A 17,721-nucleotide genomic window follows, 5' to 3' on the forward strand; every position below is an offset into this window, starting at 1 on the left:
TCAAGCAAATAAAGCGTCTGGTCAACGCATGAGTAAAAATGAGTGCCAAGGGGCCTATAACCGTTTGCTGTGTATTCGTCTCGGGATGAACAGTAGATTCTTTACGAACAAAGAAAAGAGATAGTGCATTCCTCGTAGAGGTCTCAGTGGACTTCAGTGCTGCTATTATTCCGGCTTTGTATGGTAGATAATATAAGTATGACCTCTAAGGCAGACTGCAAGTAGTCAAGTTACTCTCCCTGACTATCGTGCTCTCTCACAAAGTAGTGTGTCTAAGCGACGTTCTGCATGCATGCAATTAAGAAATACAGGAACGCATCTCAAAGATTGTTGTTCTGAAGGAAAATATGCTTCGGCTCTGACACCGAAGCCTTATTCAGCCAGCTCTATCCTTATCAACAAATTTGCTCAATGGTGTGCTTTTCCTTTTCGACACAAATGCACTGCCCGAAAGAGAACATTTGGTCAAATATTATATTTTAACATTTGGCGTAGCTTGCGATATTAGTAACATATAAATAAATAAATAAATAAATAAATAAATAAATAAATAAATAAATAAATAAATAAATAAATAAATTACTTTGCTGGAAAGGAAAGGCGCAGTATCTGGTACACACTAGTCTGTGGACAAATGACCCGCGCGGTCCCGCCACTGTAGCGCAGTAGTTAAGATATTTATAATCTGAAAACAATAATTCAGAGGTTCAAAGCATAGAGAAATTGTTAACATTTGCATGTGCTGCGGTGGTATGTCCACTTGTAATGTTTTCACGCGGAAATAACAACCCGTCGGAGCGGAGTGGATTCGAACTCAGGAAATCCTCCTGTGAAGCGAGTAGGGAACGTCGTAGGTGTCGCTGCAGGTGATCACCCCGCTTTCTGACTGCAACACACTCCCGCGTTGTGCAATGCACGGCGTCATTTTCCTTAAGTTCTAACAGCGCGCAAAAGTGTTTACACGTCCTACCCCACGAAACACAAAAAGAGCTATTTTTTTTTTTAAGTCGATATTTATTGCCTCAGGGCATCAGTAGGTTATGAGATGAAGGATGAATAAATGATTAAATGAATGGAAAAAGGTTGGCTGATTTTATGAAGTCCAGAAGTGAGCGATGATGAGGTCCCTGCGTCCAAGTGACGTATGAGGCAGGATTGGTTGCTGAAAGGCCAGCTATTCTCAGGTGCCGGAATCGTGTTGGCTTGAGTGCTGGGCAGTCCCACAGCAAGTGGTGGATGTCGGCCTCGACATCTTCGTTGTTACAGATCGGGCATCCTGGGCGAGGATATAAGTGTTGGAAGTATGACCACGTCCTAGTTACTGCTGGTGTAAGGGCAACACCGACCCGGATCCTCCTAAGCGCAACCTCCTCTGCACGGGTGAGACCGCGGGGAAGGGATATCGCACACGGAGGGATAAGTGCACGTGTGCGGCGCCGGAGGTGCTCCTTTCTTGACAAAAGGAGGGTAGCGTCGTCGACTTCGAGAAGCTGTGGGATTGATGCGTCTTGGTTCACGAGGCGGGTTGCAAAATCAGCTTGACTTTGGGAAGGCAGCAGATCCCGTGGGACCCACTCAATGCGTATTGACTGTGGGATGCGCGCCGCAAGCTGGTGGATGTCCTGGCAAATTTTAGGGCAGCGGCTGACACGTCGGAGCAGACGTACTGCTTGAAGTGCGTCAGTGCGGATTACAATATGGGCTGTAGGGAGCATGGTTACAGAAGTCACGGAGCAGAGTGCCTCTTGAACTACCACAAGCTCAACGCAGAAAGATGTAAGTGGTTCCGAAAGCTGAAACGTAGTTGTCTGATTCAGGCTAGGCCTCCGTGGACAGTGGATTGCCGTTTTGGCTTCACAGCCTTGCAGGCTTCCATCTACGTACACTACTACGGAATCCTGAGGCAGGTTAGTATCTTGCTCTTCAAATCTCTGGCGTAGCAACGATGCAGAGTTGGCAGACGTCGGTCTGCGGATGTCAGTTGGCTTGTTGTCTCCTAACTGTATAAATTTCCAGGGAGGGAGAACTGGCGCAGGTGGCTGAAGAATAATGTGTGACGTTGCATACGCCCTCAGTGCTTGCGTGGAATGTGACAAAGTGGCCTTGAGTCTGCGAGCATCTCGGCGCTGCTGCACCAGTTCATCGATGGTGTTGAGCTGCGCATTCTCCTGTAACGCTACGACCGGTGTGATTCGTCGAAGGCATGTTATGGTCCTCATAGCTTCTCGATTTAAGGCTTCAAGGCGATCCCATTGTGCCCTTGTAAGATGCTGGAACTGGGCCTGATAAACAATACGGGGCTGCAGAACCGCCCTCACTAACTGGCGTGCAACAGACGAGCCAGCGCCACCCGTTTTAGGTCCAATTCTTCTTATTAAACTTATAGTTTGAAGTGCTTGCTTTTTTGCCTGAGAGAGCCAAGCAGTCGCTGATCCTGATTGGTGAATTGTTAAGCCCAGAATTTTCAGGCTCGAACTTTCTTGTATTGGGGTGCCTGATAGAGAGAGACGAATTGGATTTGAGGCAAGTTTACGGCGTCCCCAGCGGTTGGCGACTGACGTGTATGAAGTTTTACACACAGAAAGTTGAAGGCCAATGGAGGAGGCGTAATCAGAGGTTACGTCTAATGCTGACTGAAGGGCGGCCTCTTGAGTGAGAAGATCATGGTGAGTGCTCCATACCGTGATATCATCTGCGTACTGCAAAAACTTGAAAAAGAGCTAATTGACATCTAGAATATGTCTAGGCCAAGAAATGGGCACTTCTAAACGAAGACTCATTTGAGACGTTCTGTAGACCCAAGAGCTACAAGCCTTCCTGTAGGTGCGATTTATCTCTGCTAACGCTACGCCAGTAGAAGTCTTGAAAACTTCTCGCCTCGAAAATTTTTATAGTTGTTCTAAACATTGCTTCTAGCTGTAGCTCTGCTATAGCTGTGCTAGTAGACATCTTTATAAACCCTTTTGGCTAGAACATTTATATTCTTGTTTTAGATGTGTAACGATTAGCAGTTTGTGCTCATTGTCCTCAATTCTGCATGGGAGGTCACAGTGCTCTGCTTTGAGAGCATTTTTTTTCTAAATTTAATGAAATGACACAGTTAACTGGGGAGAAGGCAAATTGATGAAGGCTTGCACTTTGTACAACACAATAAGACACAGCTAGAGATGGCGAAGAATCAGTTGGGCTGAAGAGAATTAAAATTTTAATTTTTTTTTACAGAATTTTCAATTTTACTCCTTTAACACCCCACCGATTATGTGCCATCTCTAGCTGTTTCTTATTGTGCTGTAGAAAATGCAAGCCTTCAACAATTCACCCTCTCCCCAGTTAACTGTAATTTAAAATTTAGAAAAAAATGCTCTCAAAGCAGACTATTGTGTGATTTCACATACAGAATTGAGGACAATGAGCACAAACTACAAATCGCTACACTCAATAGTGAATGCACATGCTGAATGTATAAAGAACACATGCTTCTCCGGTCCGAATTTTTATTGCACTCCATCTACAAAAGCAATCAGCAAATAAACTTGTTGACAATATGGATTTGAGAAGCCTTTTTTGAAGGTTCTTCTGCAAAAGTAAATTCCAAACAACCTGCACTGGTAAAAAAACAGTTAAGTTACAGGCATGCATGCAAATCCACTGTTGTAAACTCACTGGAACCATCCGCCCAAAAAGTTCTGCATAAAAATATTTTTTTATAACTTGCATAGATATATAAAATTAATGCACACTCAAGGCATTGGCTGATGAGCTAAATTCAATGGCTTATCGTAAGCTCCAGGTTCTGCCTTTTCCGGGGTCTTTAAGACAGACAAGATTCCAGAAACCTGCAAAGACACAAAAAAAAGCTCAAAAGAATCAAACGAGCCAAAGGCAGTGGCAGTTGAGCTACGTGCCTGAGTTTTGTGGGGTTTTTGAAGAAAAATATGCACGGAGAAAGGAAACACCAAAATACGGCGATACCACTAGCATCTATTCAAAATGCCCGGACCTACCATGAACGCCATTGAAATCATTCACCTAGTAGCCCCCCCCCCCCCCCCCCCCTTCATGAGAAAAAAAATCCCTCATAGCTCACACCACAAACCGAGGTCGAGGCAGTGGCCTTATGATTCGGGCATTGACCTACTGTGAACTGAAAGAACAGTCTTTTCTAGTGTGTTTTAAGAGAAGAAAGTTTTATTCACCCTTTACATACACAGAAAATCTTAAAGTGAGCTGAGGTTACTGATTTGAAAACGCTGCGGTGCAAAGATGACAACAAAAACGAATAGGACACCATATGCGCACAACTACCAACTATTTATTGGTAGAAAACACGAATATTCTACATCTGATGCCAGTAAGTGCCGGAATTTTTTTAAACAGACTCATATAGTTCCACATCTTCAACACGACCATTAGCAACAAAATAACTCAAGATATATTACTTCAGTTCTACATTTGCTACCGCACATACTTAGCACGCATCAGTGAAGTTAACAAAGCCAATACAATACAGCTAAGTTGCTTGTTGGGCGAGTTGGTTGGACAGTACGTTGAAACAGCGCTAGAAACATGGACAGATAGAAAGACAAACACGCATTGCTATCTAACCGTGTTTCTAGCGCGCTAGTCAGACGCATCTGCGGTTCAACTTCGGCGCGCTGCATTCACCATACAAGAGAAGTGGAAAGTTACTTACTGTTGAGAAATATGAGCTCTATATCACAGCGCAGCAGTGGTTGTAAAATACAGCGCGGGAAAGCTGCAAAATCAGCGTAAATGTCCAAGCGCGGGAAACAAAGACAGCACACCGAACACACACCATCGAGAGCACGTTGAGCAACCGTTGAGCATGTCGAAAGACGAGAAAAGATGAGTTGAACGATCGGTGCGCGTGGGTAGCAAGCAGTCGCTAGCGACTGCAACGCCAAAATGCTAATAAAGCAATAACTGCCTACAAAACCGAACTATTAGAAAAACAATTATGAGTTTAATTTTATTTTGTTTTTCAATTTAACTTTATGCTTTGCAAAGAAACAAGAAAAAAAACTAAAATAATAAAGCAATGTTGACAAATTGTAAATTGCATCGGCATCGAGCAGAGCGCCACCACGCAGCAGGCTTGAGCGCGCGGAAAGATGTTCGAGCGTACGATCGGCTCTCCTGCTGACTGTTCTCTTGCCCAAGCAACAAATTTCTGGCAGTGCGGTGGTTTTCTCGAATCTCGTGCTCCCAAGCAAGCCGGAGTAGAAGCATGTCATTCGCGTGCCTCCCGTCTTCTTTCAGGATCCGTATGCTACCCCAGTGCGGCCTTGCGAGCGGCAATACAGTGGTTTTCTGGTGTTGGCCAGGCAAGCTGGAATGAAGAGGCATTCGTAGCATAAAAAAAGTGTTGTCATTCGCGTGCCTCCCCTACTGAAAAAACTGTAAGGGGCAATAACCTCACGTTTTCTCACACAATCTCACTCAATTCACATAAGAAATTACGTACAAGTCGCATATAATTGCATAAGTTCTCATAGTTTCTTGTACATTATCATAAATTATGTACGATATTTTATGGTAATGATGTGCACCGTATGAGACTCTGCGATTAAATGAGATTTTATGAGGTTATTGCCCCGTAGAACTTTTGGTTTTTCAGTAGGGTCCCCTCGTCTTTCAGGACCGGTGTGCAACCCAGTGCAGCCTTACGAGCGGTAGGTTAGCTGGACCGTAAATGACGGGGCTTTGGTTCCCGCTAGAACGAACCGCAGTTTCAAAGTTCGAGGTTATTTTAAAGCGGTCTCTTACCTTCTGTTCCTGATTATCAAATAATCAAGTTGAGACATTGGAGTAATGCAAAGCTGCCTAACAATTTGTGCCGTAGTTATTGCTTAATTCCGTGGCTGCAATAAACCATGCGTAGAAAATGTTCGCTGTGATTCGTGGACATTCTTTGAATAGGGATTCAACATTCTGAACAGGGGAAACATGGAGTATTTTTTTGTGGACTTTTAGAAGTTAGTAAACCCTTTCTACAATAGTAATTTGTGAAACGTTTCTGAATAAACATCGCTGAGAGGTCTTTAGAAAAATATCTAATTGATGTCTCTAAAAAAACATATCTGAGACGTCTTTGAAAAGGCGTCTTAGTATGGACGTGCTAACAAAGTTTTCAAGGAAACTTCTTTCCGTCGACGTCTGTGAGAGGTTTTGTTCCAGAAAAAGATGTTTGTAGCCTTCCAGAGCTGTTTAAAGAAGTTTATTAGACGTTATGTGTTTCGTGGATTGATTTATTCATGTTAATATTCAACCATACTTGTTCCAGGCACGCTAAAAGTGAAGCAGCTCTTTGATACATCTTCTATGAAGAAAATCAATGCCACCGTATGGGAGGGCAAATACCCAGCCTGCGAAAACTACACTGTATGGAGTCCAGAATACGTGGCTTGTTTCGTGAAAAATGCCGCCTTCCCTGGACAGCATGTGTGCTGCACATGCGCCATGGGCAAACACAACAATTCAGTGGTTGACGAGAGGCTCAGGTGAGGAAAATGGTTCTTCTAATTGTATGCAATGGTGCTCATGAGGCTCGAAATTGTTTCAAATATTGCATGTCTGTAACATCGAAGACAAAGTCTTGCGCATTTAATTGCCAAGAAACGCAGAATTGCAGAAACACGTTTGTGCACCTGTGGCCAGAAGAAAACAAGTCCTTATGTTGAAACATTGGCCCGGCTTCATTGAACTGAGGCTCTTCCTGAACCCTTGCTCAAGTTATCTTTTATAATCTGTAGCCATCTTCTCCCTCTCGTTTTACCCTATGACCAAGGAACACTTTCCTGAGGCGCGTAAGGGGCCCTTTAAGTGGGAGGACTTGGCTGTATGGCGAAGGGAACCTTGTTTATGCGCTTAGTAAAGTGCACGTAGGACACAAGACTTACAGTCATAGCAATGTGGCATTTTGATACATTTTCAGGCCGTATTGCCGTACAAACTCAAACACAAAAACACTCATCACGTTATGCTTTATATCACAGCGAGAGAAGATTAGAGCAAAATGTAATATCAGACAGAAGGGGTCACATGAGTTCCAGCCTAACAGTCGGCGCTATAGTCGCCTTTCGTTTTCTGTTATTGAAAACACACTCCTTGGCATATATATGAAAGATATCACTTTAAGGGAAATATCACATGGCATTCATGTCAACCCCTGCTAGCTCCCAATATATATAAGCAGGCCTTACGCGTGTACAAGTGCGTAGCGTGTTTGGCTGGCTATATATATATATATATATATATATATATATATATATATATATATATATATATATATATATATATATATATATATATATATATATATATATATATATATATATATATATATATAAAGAGTAATTTGAGAGAAGCGGCCACCTTAACGCTGGATTACATCATATCTTATCAACTGTCATTCCACGCTGAACATTCCGTTTCATGTGAGTATTATGAGGTGCTGGGAACTCCGGCGCGAGGTCACGTGGCGGCGCCGTTACAACTCTGTCGACCCTTTAGCAGTTTCAGTTTACAGCAACGGCAACACGGACGCCAGAGTTTCTCCGATATAAGACATTTACGGTACCAGTCCCGTAAATTTCATGAAAAAATAAATCAATGAATAGATTGGTATGCAATAAGTGCTGACATAAGACACTGCGAAATAATCAGGTTTATTTTGCAGATGCATTACTGTCTTACTGTATAAAGTGTTTGACAGATACACATGAGAAAATCGCAGCGAAAGCTTTCGTGTGCGCGGGGCCAAAGTGATTACATGCAAACATGTCGTGTACACGGCCAACGTAGGCCCACACTGCGATCGCTTGCAGTTGCCATACGATAGTATAATGCGTGCGTACCATGAAATGTTTGGAAGGAAATTAAGACATATTGATGTGCGTATGTGGTTTTTAATGCGCTCTGGCAATAACCGAGAAGCGGTGAATGCTCTTCAATGCATATCACTATGCTTTCTTAGGACGGAATACTTATACGCTGGCGCTTTCTTGATAATTTTTTTCGTTGTTAAGTGGGTCGCTTTCAGCCACCGCTTTTGGAAAATACCATATTGCGCTTTCTCCATTGTATGTGCATAGGCTCACGCTATCAGTGGCTCTAAAATCTGTCGATTTGATCCGCAGTCAAAAAACTTTGGTACAGCTAAGCGCGCAGCTTAGCGCATCAGGCAGCGTGACCTCACTGACTGGTATTTGCCGCCGAAAGGTAACAGAGTACGAACTTCGTAGCAGAGTACAAACGACATCCGTTTATTTTGTGTAACACCAGACGACTTACGCCCCAAGTGTCACTCCGTGGTTCTGTTCTTGAAGACTCCTCGACTTGGCCTGTCTGCAGACTCGGGGCAGTCTGGTTTCGGTTTCAGTTTCGCAACACATTCCCCCTCGAAAATGACTCGTGTCATTTTTCTTCGTTTACGTGATCTCTAGAGGGTACAAGAGTTGGATTAGTCGCCCGAGAGTTGATCCTCCAGGTAGCTTCAGCAGGCACGATCTCCCCTTTCCGTCTCTTCTTGGAAACAGTTTCTCAATTCTTGCGATCTTCCATTGTTGCCATGGCGGCAGGCCATCACGAAGGAGTATCAAGTCCCCTTCCTTGAGTGTTTTTCCTTTGCATTCATTCTTCTTTTGCACATTCCGCGGTTCCTCGAGGTACTCTCTTGTCCCTCTGCTCAAGATGTCTGCGCCCTCTGCGTCCAATTGCAAAAACAAGCAATCCAAGCAATCTTGAAAAGAATGTATCACCTTGAATATTTTATGTCATCAGCATAAAGAAGAAACGAGGAGTTCTTGATGACGGAGGAAACGTCATTAATAAAAACGGAGAAGAGAAGCGGGCCTAATACAGAACCTTGAGGAACTCCACTGGTTGCAGGATAAACGAAGGAGACAGACACGTTCTAGCGCATATGAACAAGGACGAGAGAGATGTAGACAACACGAGCGCTAACTTTCAACAGATCAGTTGAAAGTTAGCGCTCGTGTTGTCTACATCTCTCTCGTCCTTGTTCATATGCTCTAGAACGTGTCTGCAATGCACCAACTCGCCCAACAATCTGTGCTCTTAAACGAAGGAGGTCTGTTCATTGACACTGACAAATCAGGAGGGATCAAGAAGATAGTTGCGTAGGAGGGCTACGAGTGAGACTTCGACGCCAGAGAGTAGAAGCTTTTCACGAAGTAGTGAAAGAGTAACAACGTCGAAAGCTTTGCTCATATCACAGTAGACAGTCTCAACCTGACCCCTCTGAAAGACTGCTGCAGAGGCATACGTCATAAACGTGACTAAGTTGGTAGAAGTAGAGCGACCCGATATGAAGCCTAGTTTAATCGGTACTATGATATGTTTGAGATGGAAGGAAAGTACGCTGTGCAAAGCTAATTCGAAAAGTTTAGAGACTGCACATAGAAGAGAAATCGGACGATAATTGGAAACATCAAATTTGTTTCCTGACTTGAAGACAGGAAACACGCGTGCCATTTTCCACACGCGAGGAAAGGCAGCATTTTTTACACAGTTATTAAATATGGCAGTCAATACTGGTACAAAAATACAACTGAAGGCTTTTATTATGGCGGCTGGAATTCCATCAGGTCCAGGAGACAAAGATGGTAATATTAATATTAATGATAATAATAATATTAATAATATAATATTATTTTATATTTTTAATAACCTTATTGAATCATTCAATCAATCTTTATTTAATCTGCGCAGAAACAACCATGTGGTTTTCGTGCTGCTGAAGAAAAAAAGCTCACACAAAAGTTTCACACATACAGATAGAACACGAAAGAAGTAGCAAATATCACACGAAATGAAACTGAAACGAAATGAGTCACGGAGAGCAAGAAATCAATGAATAGCATGTCTTGTATACACGGTGAGAGAATTGTACAGCACACCTCGAAAAGAAAAACGATATACAGAGAAAAAAGAACAAATAAGTGTCATTGACTATATTGTGAAAGAAGGCCAGGTCGAGAAGGCAAAGTCGTGACGGCAAGGTAAGGTATTCCGTGTCAGCGTTTAATCCGATGGTGAACCCAGGTGCGTGCTTGAGCCGGCGCCGCGGGACGATGAAGATGGTATGTACAAATGAAAGGAAAAGGTCATGGTATCTACAAATGAAAAACGATCCGTGGAGGGCTCACACAATCTGCCCGTGGGGTCGGAAGCGGCCAGCGTGGCCGCTCCTAACCAACCAATGCACCGAGGCGCACAAATGGCTTCAAGTGAGAGACATGAACAATTTCAGTTCCACGGTGGCGTCGAGCGGCTGGGGGATTACAGGTGTCACTTGATAGTTCACTGGGGAAGTTTGGTTGATGACCTTGTAGGGACCAAGGTAGCGGCGCTGAAATTTATCACTAAGGCCAGGGGTGCGCAGTGGTGTATAAAGGAGTACTTCGTCACCAGGACGAAAATAGACCACACGATGCGTAGAACCATAGCGACATTTGCGGTCTTCCTGGCACGCTTCTATGTTGAGGCGGGAACGATGACGGCATCTGGCCACACGGGATAAGAACTGGGCTCGTACTGATGAGGAGTAGTCGGGCGTAGAGAAGAAGAAAAGGTCGAGAATTGTAGTGGGAGGACGGCCAAAAACAAGGAAAAATAACCGGTAGTGCGCTGTACTGCTGTATTATAGGCGACTGTGACGAATGGTAGAATAGTGTTTCAATTTCGATGATCCGGTGTGATGTGGATGGACATCATATCCGATAGTGTGCGATGAAATCACTCAGAAAGACCGTTAGTCTGGGGATGGTAGCTTGAGGTTGTCTTATGGAGGGTAGACGACGCATGAAGAATTTCGGCAACCACTGTCAATAAAAAGGCCGTTCCGCGGTCAATTAGGAGCACCCCTGGAGAGCCATGGCGCAATACAATTAATGCGAAACGAAATTAACTACCTCTTGAGCGGAACCAGTAGGTACAGGGGCTGTCTCAACGTAGCGTGTACCGGTGGTCGACATTTGTTATGATTCAATGGTTACGCCCATCTGACATAGGTAGGGGACCATATAAGTCGATGCCGACTACGTCGAATGGCGTGGCGGGACAGGGAAGGGGCTGTAGGAGGCCAGCGGGGGAAGAAGTCAGCAGCTTGCGACGTTGGCACAGATGGCAGGAAGCGACGTATTTAGCTACGGTGGCAGATAGGCCAGGCCAAAAGATTCGTCTTCTCACGCGGTCGTATGTTTTGTCAAAACCAAGGTGACCTGCAGAAGCGTCCTCGTGGAATGCCGTCAGTATACGTGTGCGAAGCACACGCAGGACGAAAGGGAGCCACCGAGTACCATCAGGGCAATACACGTAGCGGCGTAGTATGCCATCTTCAAGCTTGAAATTGCGAAGCTGTCGGCGAAGCCTAGCATTGGGCGGGTTCGAATCGCTGATAAGGCGATCGATGATGAGCCGGCAGTAGGAATTAGCTAATTGCTTCGAGCAGGGAGCGTGTTAGTTCTCAGAGTCGTCAAAAGAAGCTGTTGTGATATGCGTCGGGGGAAGCGATGGTCTGCTGTGGTCATATGTGGAAATGCCTTGCGAAGAAAAACAGCCGGCTGATTCCGAAAGTGGGCAGCGAGAAAGAGCGTCGGCTTCTTGGAATTGGCGAACCGATTTATGAACGACGTCGAAATGATATTCTTGCAGGCGTATAATCCAACGGCCAAGTCGGCTTGTCAAATTATTCAGGGAAGACAACCAGCAAAGAGCATGATGATCGGTCACAACCGTGAAGTGCCGACCATAGTGGTAAGGGTGAAACTTTTGAACAACCCAGACGACGGCAAGGAATTCCTGCTCGGTAATGATGTAGTTTTTCTCAGCTGGAGTCACGGTCCGATTGGCGAATGCAATCACTTTCTCACGCGAAGTTGCATCGCGCTGCAGAAGGACAACGCCGAAACCGTGACCACTGGCATCAGTATGCAGGATGGTAGGAGCACTTTCGCTGAAGTGGCCAAGAAGGGGATCTGATGTAAGGGTATGCTTTAGGTCGTTAAAAGCAGTATTGCACTGTTCAGTCCACATGAAAGGGCTGTGCGCTTTAAGTAGTTCATGAAGTGGCGCAGCAATAGTTGCAAAAAGCCTTATAAATCGCCGGAAATAGGACGCCATTTCGAGGAAACTGCGCAAATCTGTGGTTCGTTGCGAACGAGGAAAGTTCAAGACCGCGATTATTTTTTCAGGGTCTGGAAGAATGCCATCATGGCTAACCAGATGTCCCAATATTTTCATTTCCTTCTGTGCAAAGTGGTACTTCTTGGTGTTGAGCTGAAGACCCGCTGAAGCAAGACATGTAAGGATTTCATTCAGGCGCGTGAGATGATCGGTAAAAGTTGACGAAAAGATAAAAATGTCGTCCAAGTAACATAAACAGGTTCTCCAATTTAGGCGACGAAGTAAAGTATCAATCATTCCTTCAAATGTTGCCGGTGCGTTACAAAGTCCGAAAGGCATAACATAAACTCGTTAAGCCCATTGGGAGTTGTGAAAGCGGCTTTTTCTTTGTCGCCCTCGTGCATAGGTATTTGCCAGGTCCAAGGTCGAGAAATATTCGGCGCCTTGGAGAGAGTCGAGGGCGTCATCAATTCGCGGCATCGGGTAGACATCTTTGCGCGTAATTTCGTTGAGTGCGCGATAATCAACTAAAAATCGTACCGATATGTCCTGTTTTTAACTAATACTACTGGGGAGGACCATGGGCTTGTTAATGGACGAACAATATCGCGACGGAGCCTGTCATTGAGATTGCCTTCAATTCCTTTTCGTTCCGAGAGAGAAACCCGACAAGGTCGTCGGCGCACGAGTGAGTTACCTTCAGTAAGAATGCGGTGGTGTGCAGCACTAGTCCGACACAGTGGTGGGGAAGTGGAATCAAAGATCGCTTGGTGGGCGTGAAGCAATTGCAGAAATTCTTGGCGTTGGTTGAGTAAGAGGTTCGGATTGATTGTCTTTGACAGCATGGGAAGAGAGACGTGCGATGAATCACGTTGCTGAAGTAGCGGGGCGGTGAACACCATCATGGACATGCGGTGAGCATCCACTATGCATGGCAGGGAAGTTCCTTCAGTCAGCACGAGGGATTCATGAGAAGTTTTCGTGGCAGCTGCTATCACTGAGCTTCTGCGGAATCGTACAAGACTTGATGGGAAGGCGATTTCACGTGCAAGATGACGATGAGATGGTGCGATGAGTACATCTCCATCAGTGATGTGTTCGGAAACAACGCTAAGTAGTATTTGGCACTGTGGAGGCAACACAGTATCAGCTTCATCATCTTCATCATCATCATCTTTATTTTCACTGTGAGGCACATGTGCATGGATTATCAGTATTACAGAAGGAGGTCCCGAAGTATAAACTGTCCGGGGGACCTCCTATGACAGAATGGATCAGATTAGTAGGTGACATACTAGGCAGTGAAGAAAAGAGTATACAGGCGTGCAGAGAAAAACTATAATACAATACTAACGAGAAACAGTACAAATGAATTCTAAATAACCAGGAACTTCAAACAAAAAATGCACGAATTGCAGAAATAGCGCATTATTAGTACAAGAATAAATAAAATGTAAACACGGAAACTATGATCCAGGCAAAACATCTTTAGTCGGTGGAACAAAACAAGGTAGAAAATAAATAGGTGTTTAATGAACGATGAAATGAATGAATAGTACGCTGTGCTTTAATTTCAGGAGGCAGTGAATTCCAAACAGATATGCCTGAGAAGTATGCAGTTTGTTTTCCATAATTGGTCCTGATTTTCGGTAGTAGTAGATTATGATTTTCAGCAAATCTAGTGTTATTTACGTTAAAAAGCTTGGATGACTCAAAACCACTAAGGACGACATGTTTATTACGCGTTTTTGAAGATGATTGGCGCCAAACTTAAAATTAAGCTGTAGCGACAATGGCAATATGTTAAGTGTGCGATAATAATTGAAAACGGATGCACGGTAAGGGTTGAAGGTAAGTATGCGGAGTGCTTGATTTTGAAGGTGGCGAACACATGAGAGGTGAGTGTTGTATGTGTTACCCCATGATGATATAGAATACGAAAGGTGGCTATGTATGTAGGAGAAATACAACATGCGAAGGTTAGGTAGGTCAAAGTAATGTCGGGCTTTAATTATTACGTGAATACCGAAGGCTGCTTTAGATTTAATGAATTTGGTATGCTGATGAAACTTTAGTTGATTATCTAGGACGACACCAAGAAATGTAGCATATTCTGACGGGTAAATGGTGTCCGTGCCTAAATGTACCTGAAGAGCAGGAACTGCCTCTTTATTGCGTGAGGGAAAAATCATAACGGTGGTCTTTTTTGGATTAATTAGGAGATGGTTGTTTTGGCACCAAAGGTGAATATTCATAAGGTCAGCGTTCAAATTGGCGGTTAGTACAGAAACATCGCTAGCGTGAGAAAAAAATGGTAGTATCGTCAGCGTAAAGAATTGGACTAGAGTAGTTGAGGCATTTTGGCAAGTCATTAATATAGATAAGGAAGAGAAGAGGGCCTAAAATGGATCCCTGTGGAACACCGCGGTTAATTAGCTTAGGGTCAGAAAATATGCCACAGAATTCAACAACTTGGAGTCTGTCAGTGAGATAGCTACGTATTAGTTTAAGCGCAGGACCAGAAACGCCAAGGCATTCTAATTTTTGAAAGATAATGTTATGGGCAATTGTGTCGAATGCTTTTGTGAAATCTATAAAAAGGGCGCCAACAAAGTAACCAACAGCTGCTGCAATGAGGAAATGATGTCTGTCAGAATTGTCAGATGAAAAATCACTGTCTGTCATATGGATGACACGGACGCTACAAGAAATTACCGCCGAAGCGGTTGGCAAAAAATCCCATCCAAAAGCAAACTTGACATGGTGGCGGACGCCGTCTATAAAAACTTGAACTGTACACTTTGCTGAAGGGTGCAGAGGGATGTCATTTGCTCCACGAAGTTCAGGTCCATCATATGGTGTCGTCGCTTTCCGCAAACGGTGGCACAAATAAGTGCAGCCCCGTGTCAATCAAAGCTTCGACAGGTAATCCTTCAGCTAAAACGGAAATTATATTGTACGGGCGATGAGGAGGACTTTTTGTCAGTTCGCAAAGTGCAGTTTCAGTTCCGGAAACTGCATCGCTTAGTTTTCCGAATGACAGACAGGGAGAGTTGTTTCCGGTTGAAGTGGAGAAACAGAGCGGCGGTATGGGGACGGGGACCGACGTCGGGATACATGGGCCCCACTTGGTTCAGACGAGGATACCGGCGGTGGAGAGGATCGACGAGGTGGGCTGGGAATAAGTAGTCGCTGATAATATGCAGGTATGTGATTTTTGAAGGCGTCGTAACCACGCCGCTCGTTCTGAATGCGTCGACGACAGAAGCGGGATATATGTCCTCGAAATCCCCAATAGCAGCACACTGGGCGAGGGGGGCGCCATGGTGCGTAACAGGGTGGCGTAGGTTGAGCCGTCGTCATGGCGTTGATGTGGTTGTAGGGCGGTGCTTGTCGGGATGGGGGAACAAAAGGAGGAGGGGACGCAGCGACGAGAGCGTAAGTCGGCGCTGGGCGAGGTGCAGGAGGGTCAGCTGCGACAGGGTGGGTGATAGTAGCCAACTCTTCTTTAATGATGTGGCGGAGGCCGGCGTCATTAGCAGGACAAGAAGAATGATCGCACCAGTGCCGGCAGAAAGGGCTGAGGGCTTGGTGCTCCTCACGGATTAATCAGGGCTCGTAGATCGAAGTGCGTAGTGGTCGGGTCAGTAGCGAAGCTGGGCTGCAATCGGGAGGACTGCAGCTGGTCGAGGCCTTGGCAGGTCGTAATAATGGAATCAACATTTGATGTATTCTGGGCGACTAGGGTGTTATAAGCCATAGAATTGATTCCTTTGAAGACATGGTGTACGCGTTCAGGTTCCGGCATGGTGGGACTGTTACGCCGACAGAGTGCCAGTACGGCCTCTATGTAAGATGCATATGACTTATCGGAACCTTGAAGGCGGGGAGCGAGATTGTTCTTGGCGATCTCAGTCCGAACAGCCGGGTCGGCGATGTACTGTCGCAACTGCTGCTTGAAGGTGGGCCAGTTAGTGGTGTGGGGCTCGCGGTTGATAAACCAATTCCTGGCTACCTCAATAAGATAGAAACATTGAGGAATTTTAAAGCATCATCCCACCGGTTGCAGGCACTGCAGCGTTCACAAGTGTCAAGGCAGTCATCCACGTCTTCGTCGCGACGACCAGCGAACAGCGGCGGATCGCGTTGTCGTGTGGGAACAGTTGGAGGCGGCGGTGTAGACGAGGTAGAGGGTCCGGTCGGGTAGGGACTGCTCTCGGTTGATATGACGATGGTAGCTGTTGCCAAACTGCGACCGGAACGTAGCTTCAGCGAGAGGCAGGGCACAAGGCAGCAAGGGGATCGAATTTCACCTCTACCACTTGTGAAAGAAAGCCAGGTCGAGACGGCAAAGTTGTGACGGCAAGGCAGGGTATTCCGTGTCAGCGTTTAATCCGATGGTGAACCCAGGCGCGTGCCGGCGCCGGCGCCGCGGGACGATGACGATGGTATATACAAATGAAAGAAGATCATAGTATGTACAAATGAAAGAAGATCCGTGGAGGGCTCACCAATATTAATACAGAACTATACATAAAATAAACAACCCCACAAGGAGCAACAATTGTGTTTGGTATCTAAAACACAGGCTAGAAATAGAGGAAAATACAATAAAGAAAAAGAGTTGAACGCGGGACAGTATTATTTGGATATAAAGTTTAAAGTTAAAATATAAATAAAAAATGGATAAAAAGCAGTTCAAGATACAGATAGCATTGAACAGGAGAAGTTATCAGTTATCAGGAGTATGCAGAGGTATGTACCGACGCATACCGTCAAGAACTATTTCAGTGAAGCGACTGACTTGCCCGTCGGAATCACTAATGTCATTTAAAAGGGATCAGTCAATGGAAGAGAAGAAAGGGAAAAGACCGACATAATCATCACATGCATAGGCGAAACTGGGCGAATTCATCGCCTGATCTGAATTAGTAGAAGGTGAGGCAGGGACTGCAATAGTTACTATAAGTGGAGGGTGAAATTTGTCCCAGCGAGTCAGCGGTATGTCTGAACTCGAGACGCGAACACTTTCAAAACTAGATGTCAAGAATATTACCACAGCAGTTTTCAAAAAATTGCGTTGCTTGAAAGAGTTAAAGGCTATAAAACCAAGTAGAGCGTTACACTTACTTGATATATAATTATTGTTGTGAGAAGAAGTAAATGAGTTCCAGTTGATACCCGGAGTATAAAAATCGTCTAAATTGAGAAGTTTGTGTTTGCTGTGACATGTTATAACATGTTCGATTCAGTGCAAAACATCATCACAGCCTGGAGTAGGAAGATTCGGAGGAATGTAGAAAGCTTCAAGTAAATGTTTTTCATGTCGATTTAAAGTGAGCTCAAGCCACACACTTTCTTCATCAGTTTCTAGATCGGAACGTCGAACACGCTGCAAAGAAATGTCAATAGCAATGAGCACTCCCCCTTCTCTTTATTTGGGTCCTGTTTCAGGGCGGTCGCTTCTAAAACAGCGTAATTATTAGGAAAGAAATCACTGGAAGGGATATCGCTTGACAGCCAGGCTTCGGTAACTACAACAGCGGTGTAACA

General features: G+C 44.7%; 1 protein-coding gene across 1 annotated transcript in view; it reads left to right on the forward strand.

Annotated features, from left to right (window-relative positions):
* LOC146189972 (uncharacterized) overlaps positions 1 to 17,721 on the forward strand; it is a 49,626-nt gene that overhangs the window by 26,188 nt on the left and 5,717 nt on the right. Inside the window, exon 10 of the mRNA XM_084604698.1 lies at positions 6,305 to 6,521. Coding sequence (XP_084460824.1) covers positions 6,305 to 6,521 — 217 coding nt within the window. The remainder of the gene's footprint in view (positions 1 to 6,304; positions 6,522 to 17,721) is intronic.

The sequence above is a fragment of the Amblyomma maculatum genome, chromosome 5, assembly GCF_055883805.1.
Source record: "Amblyomma maculatum isolate TAMU_Amacu chromosome 5, ASM5588380v1, whole genome shotgun sequence".
Classification (NCBI taxonomy): domain Eukaryota; kingdom Metazoa; phylum Arthropoda; class Arachnida; order Ixodida; family Ixodidae; genus Amblyomma; species Amblyomma maculatum.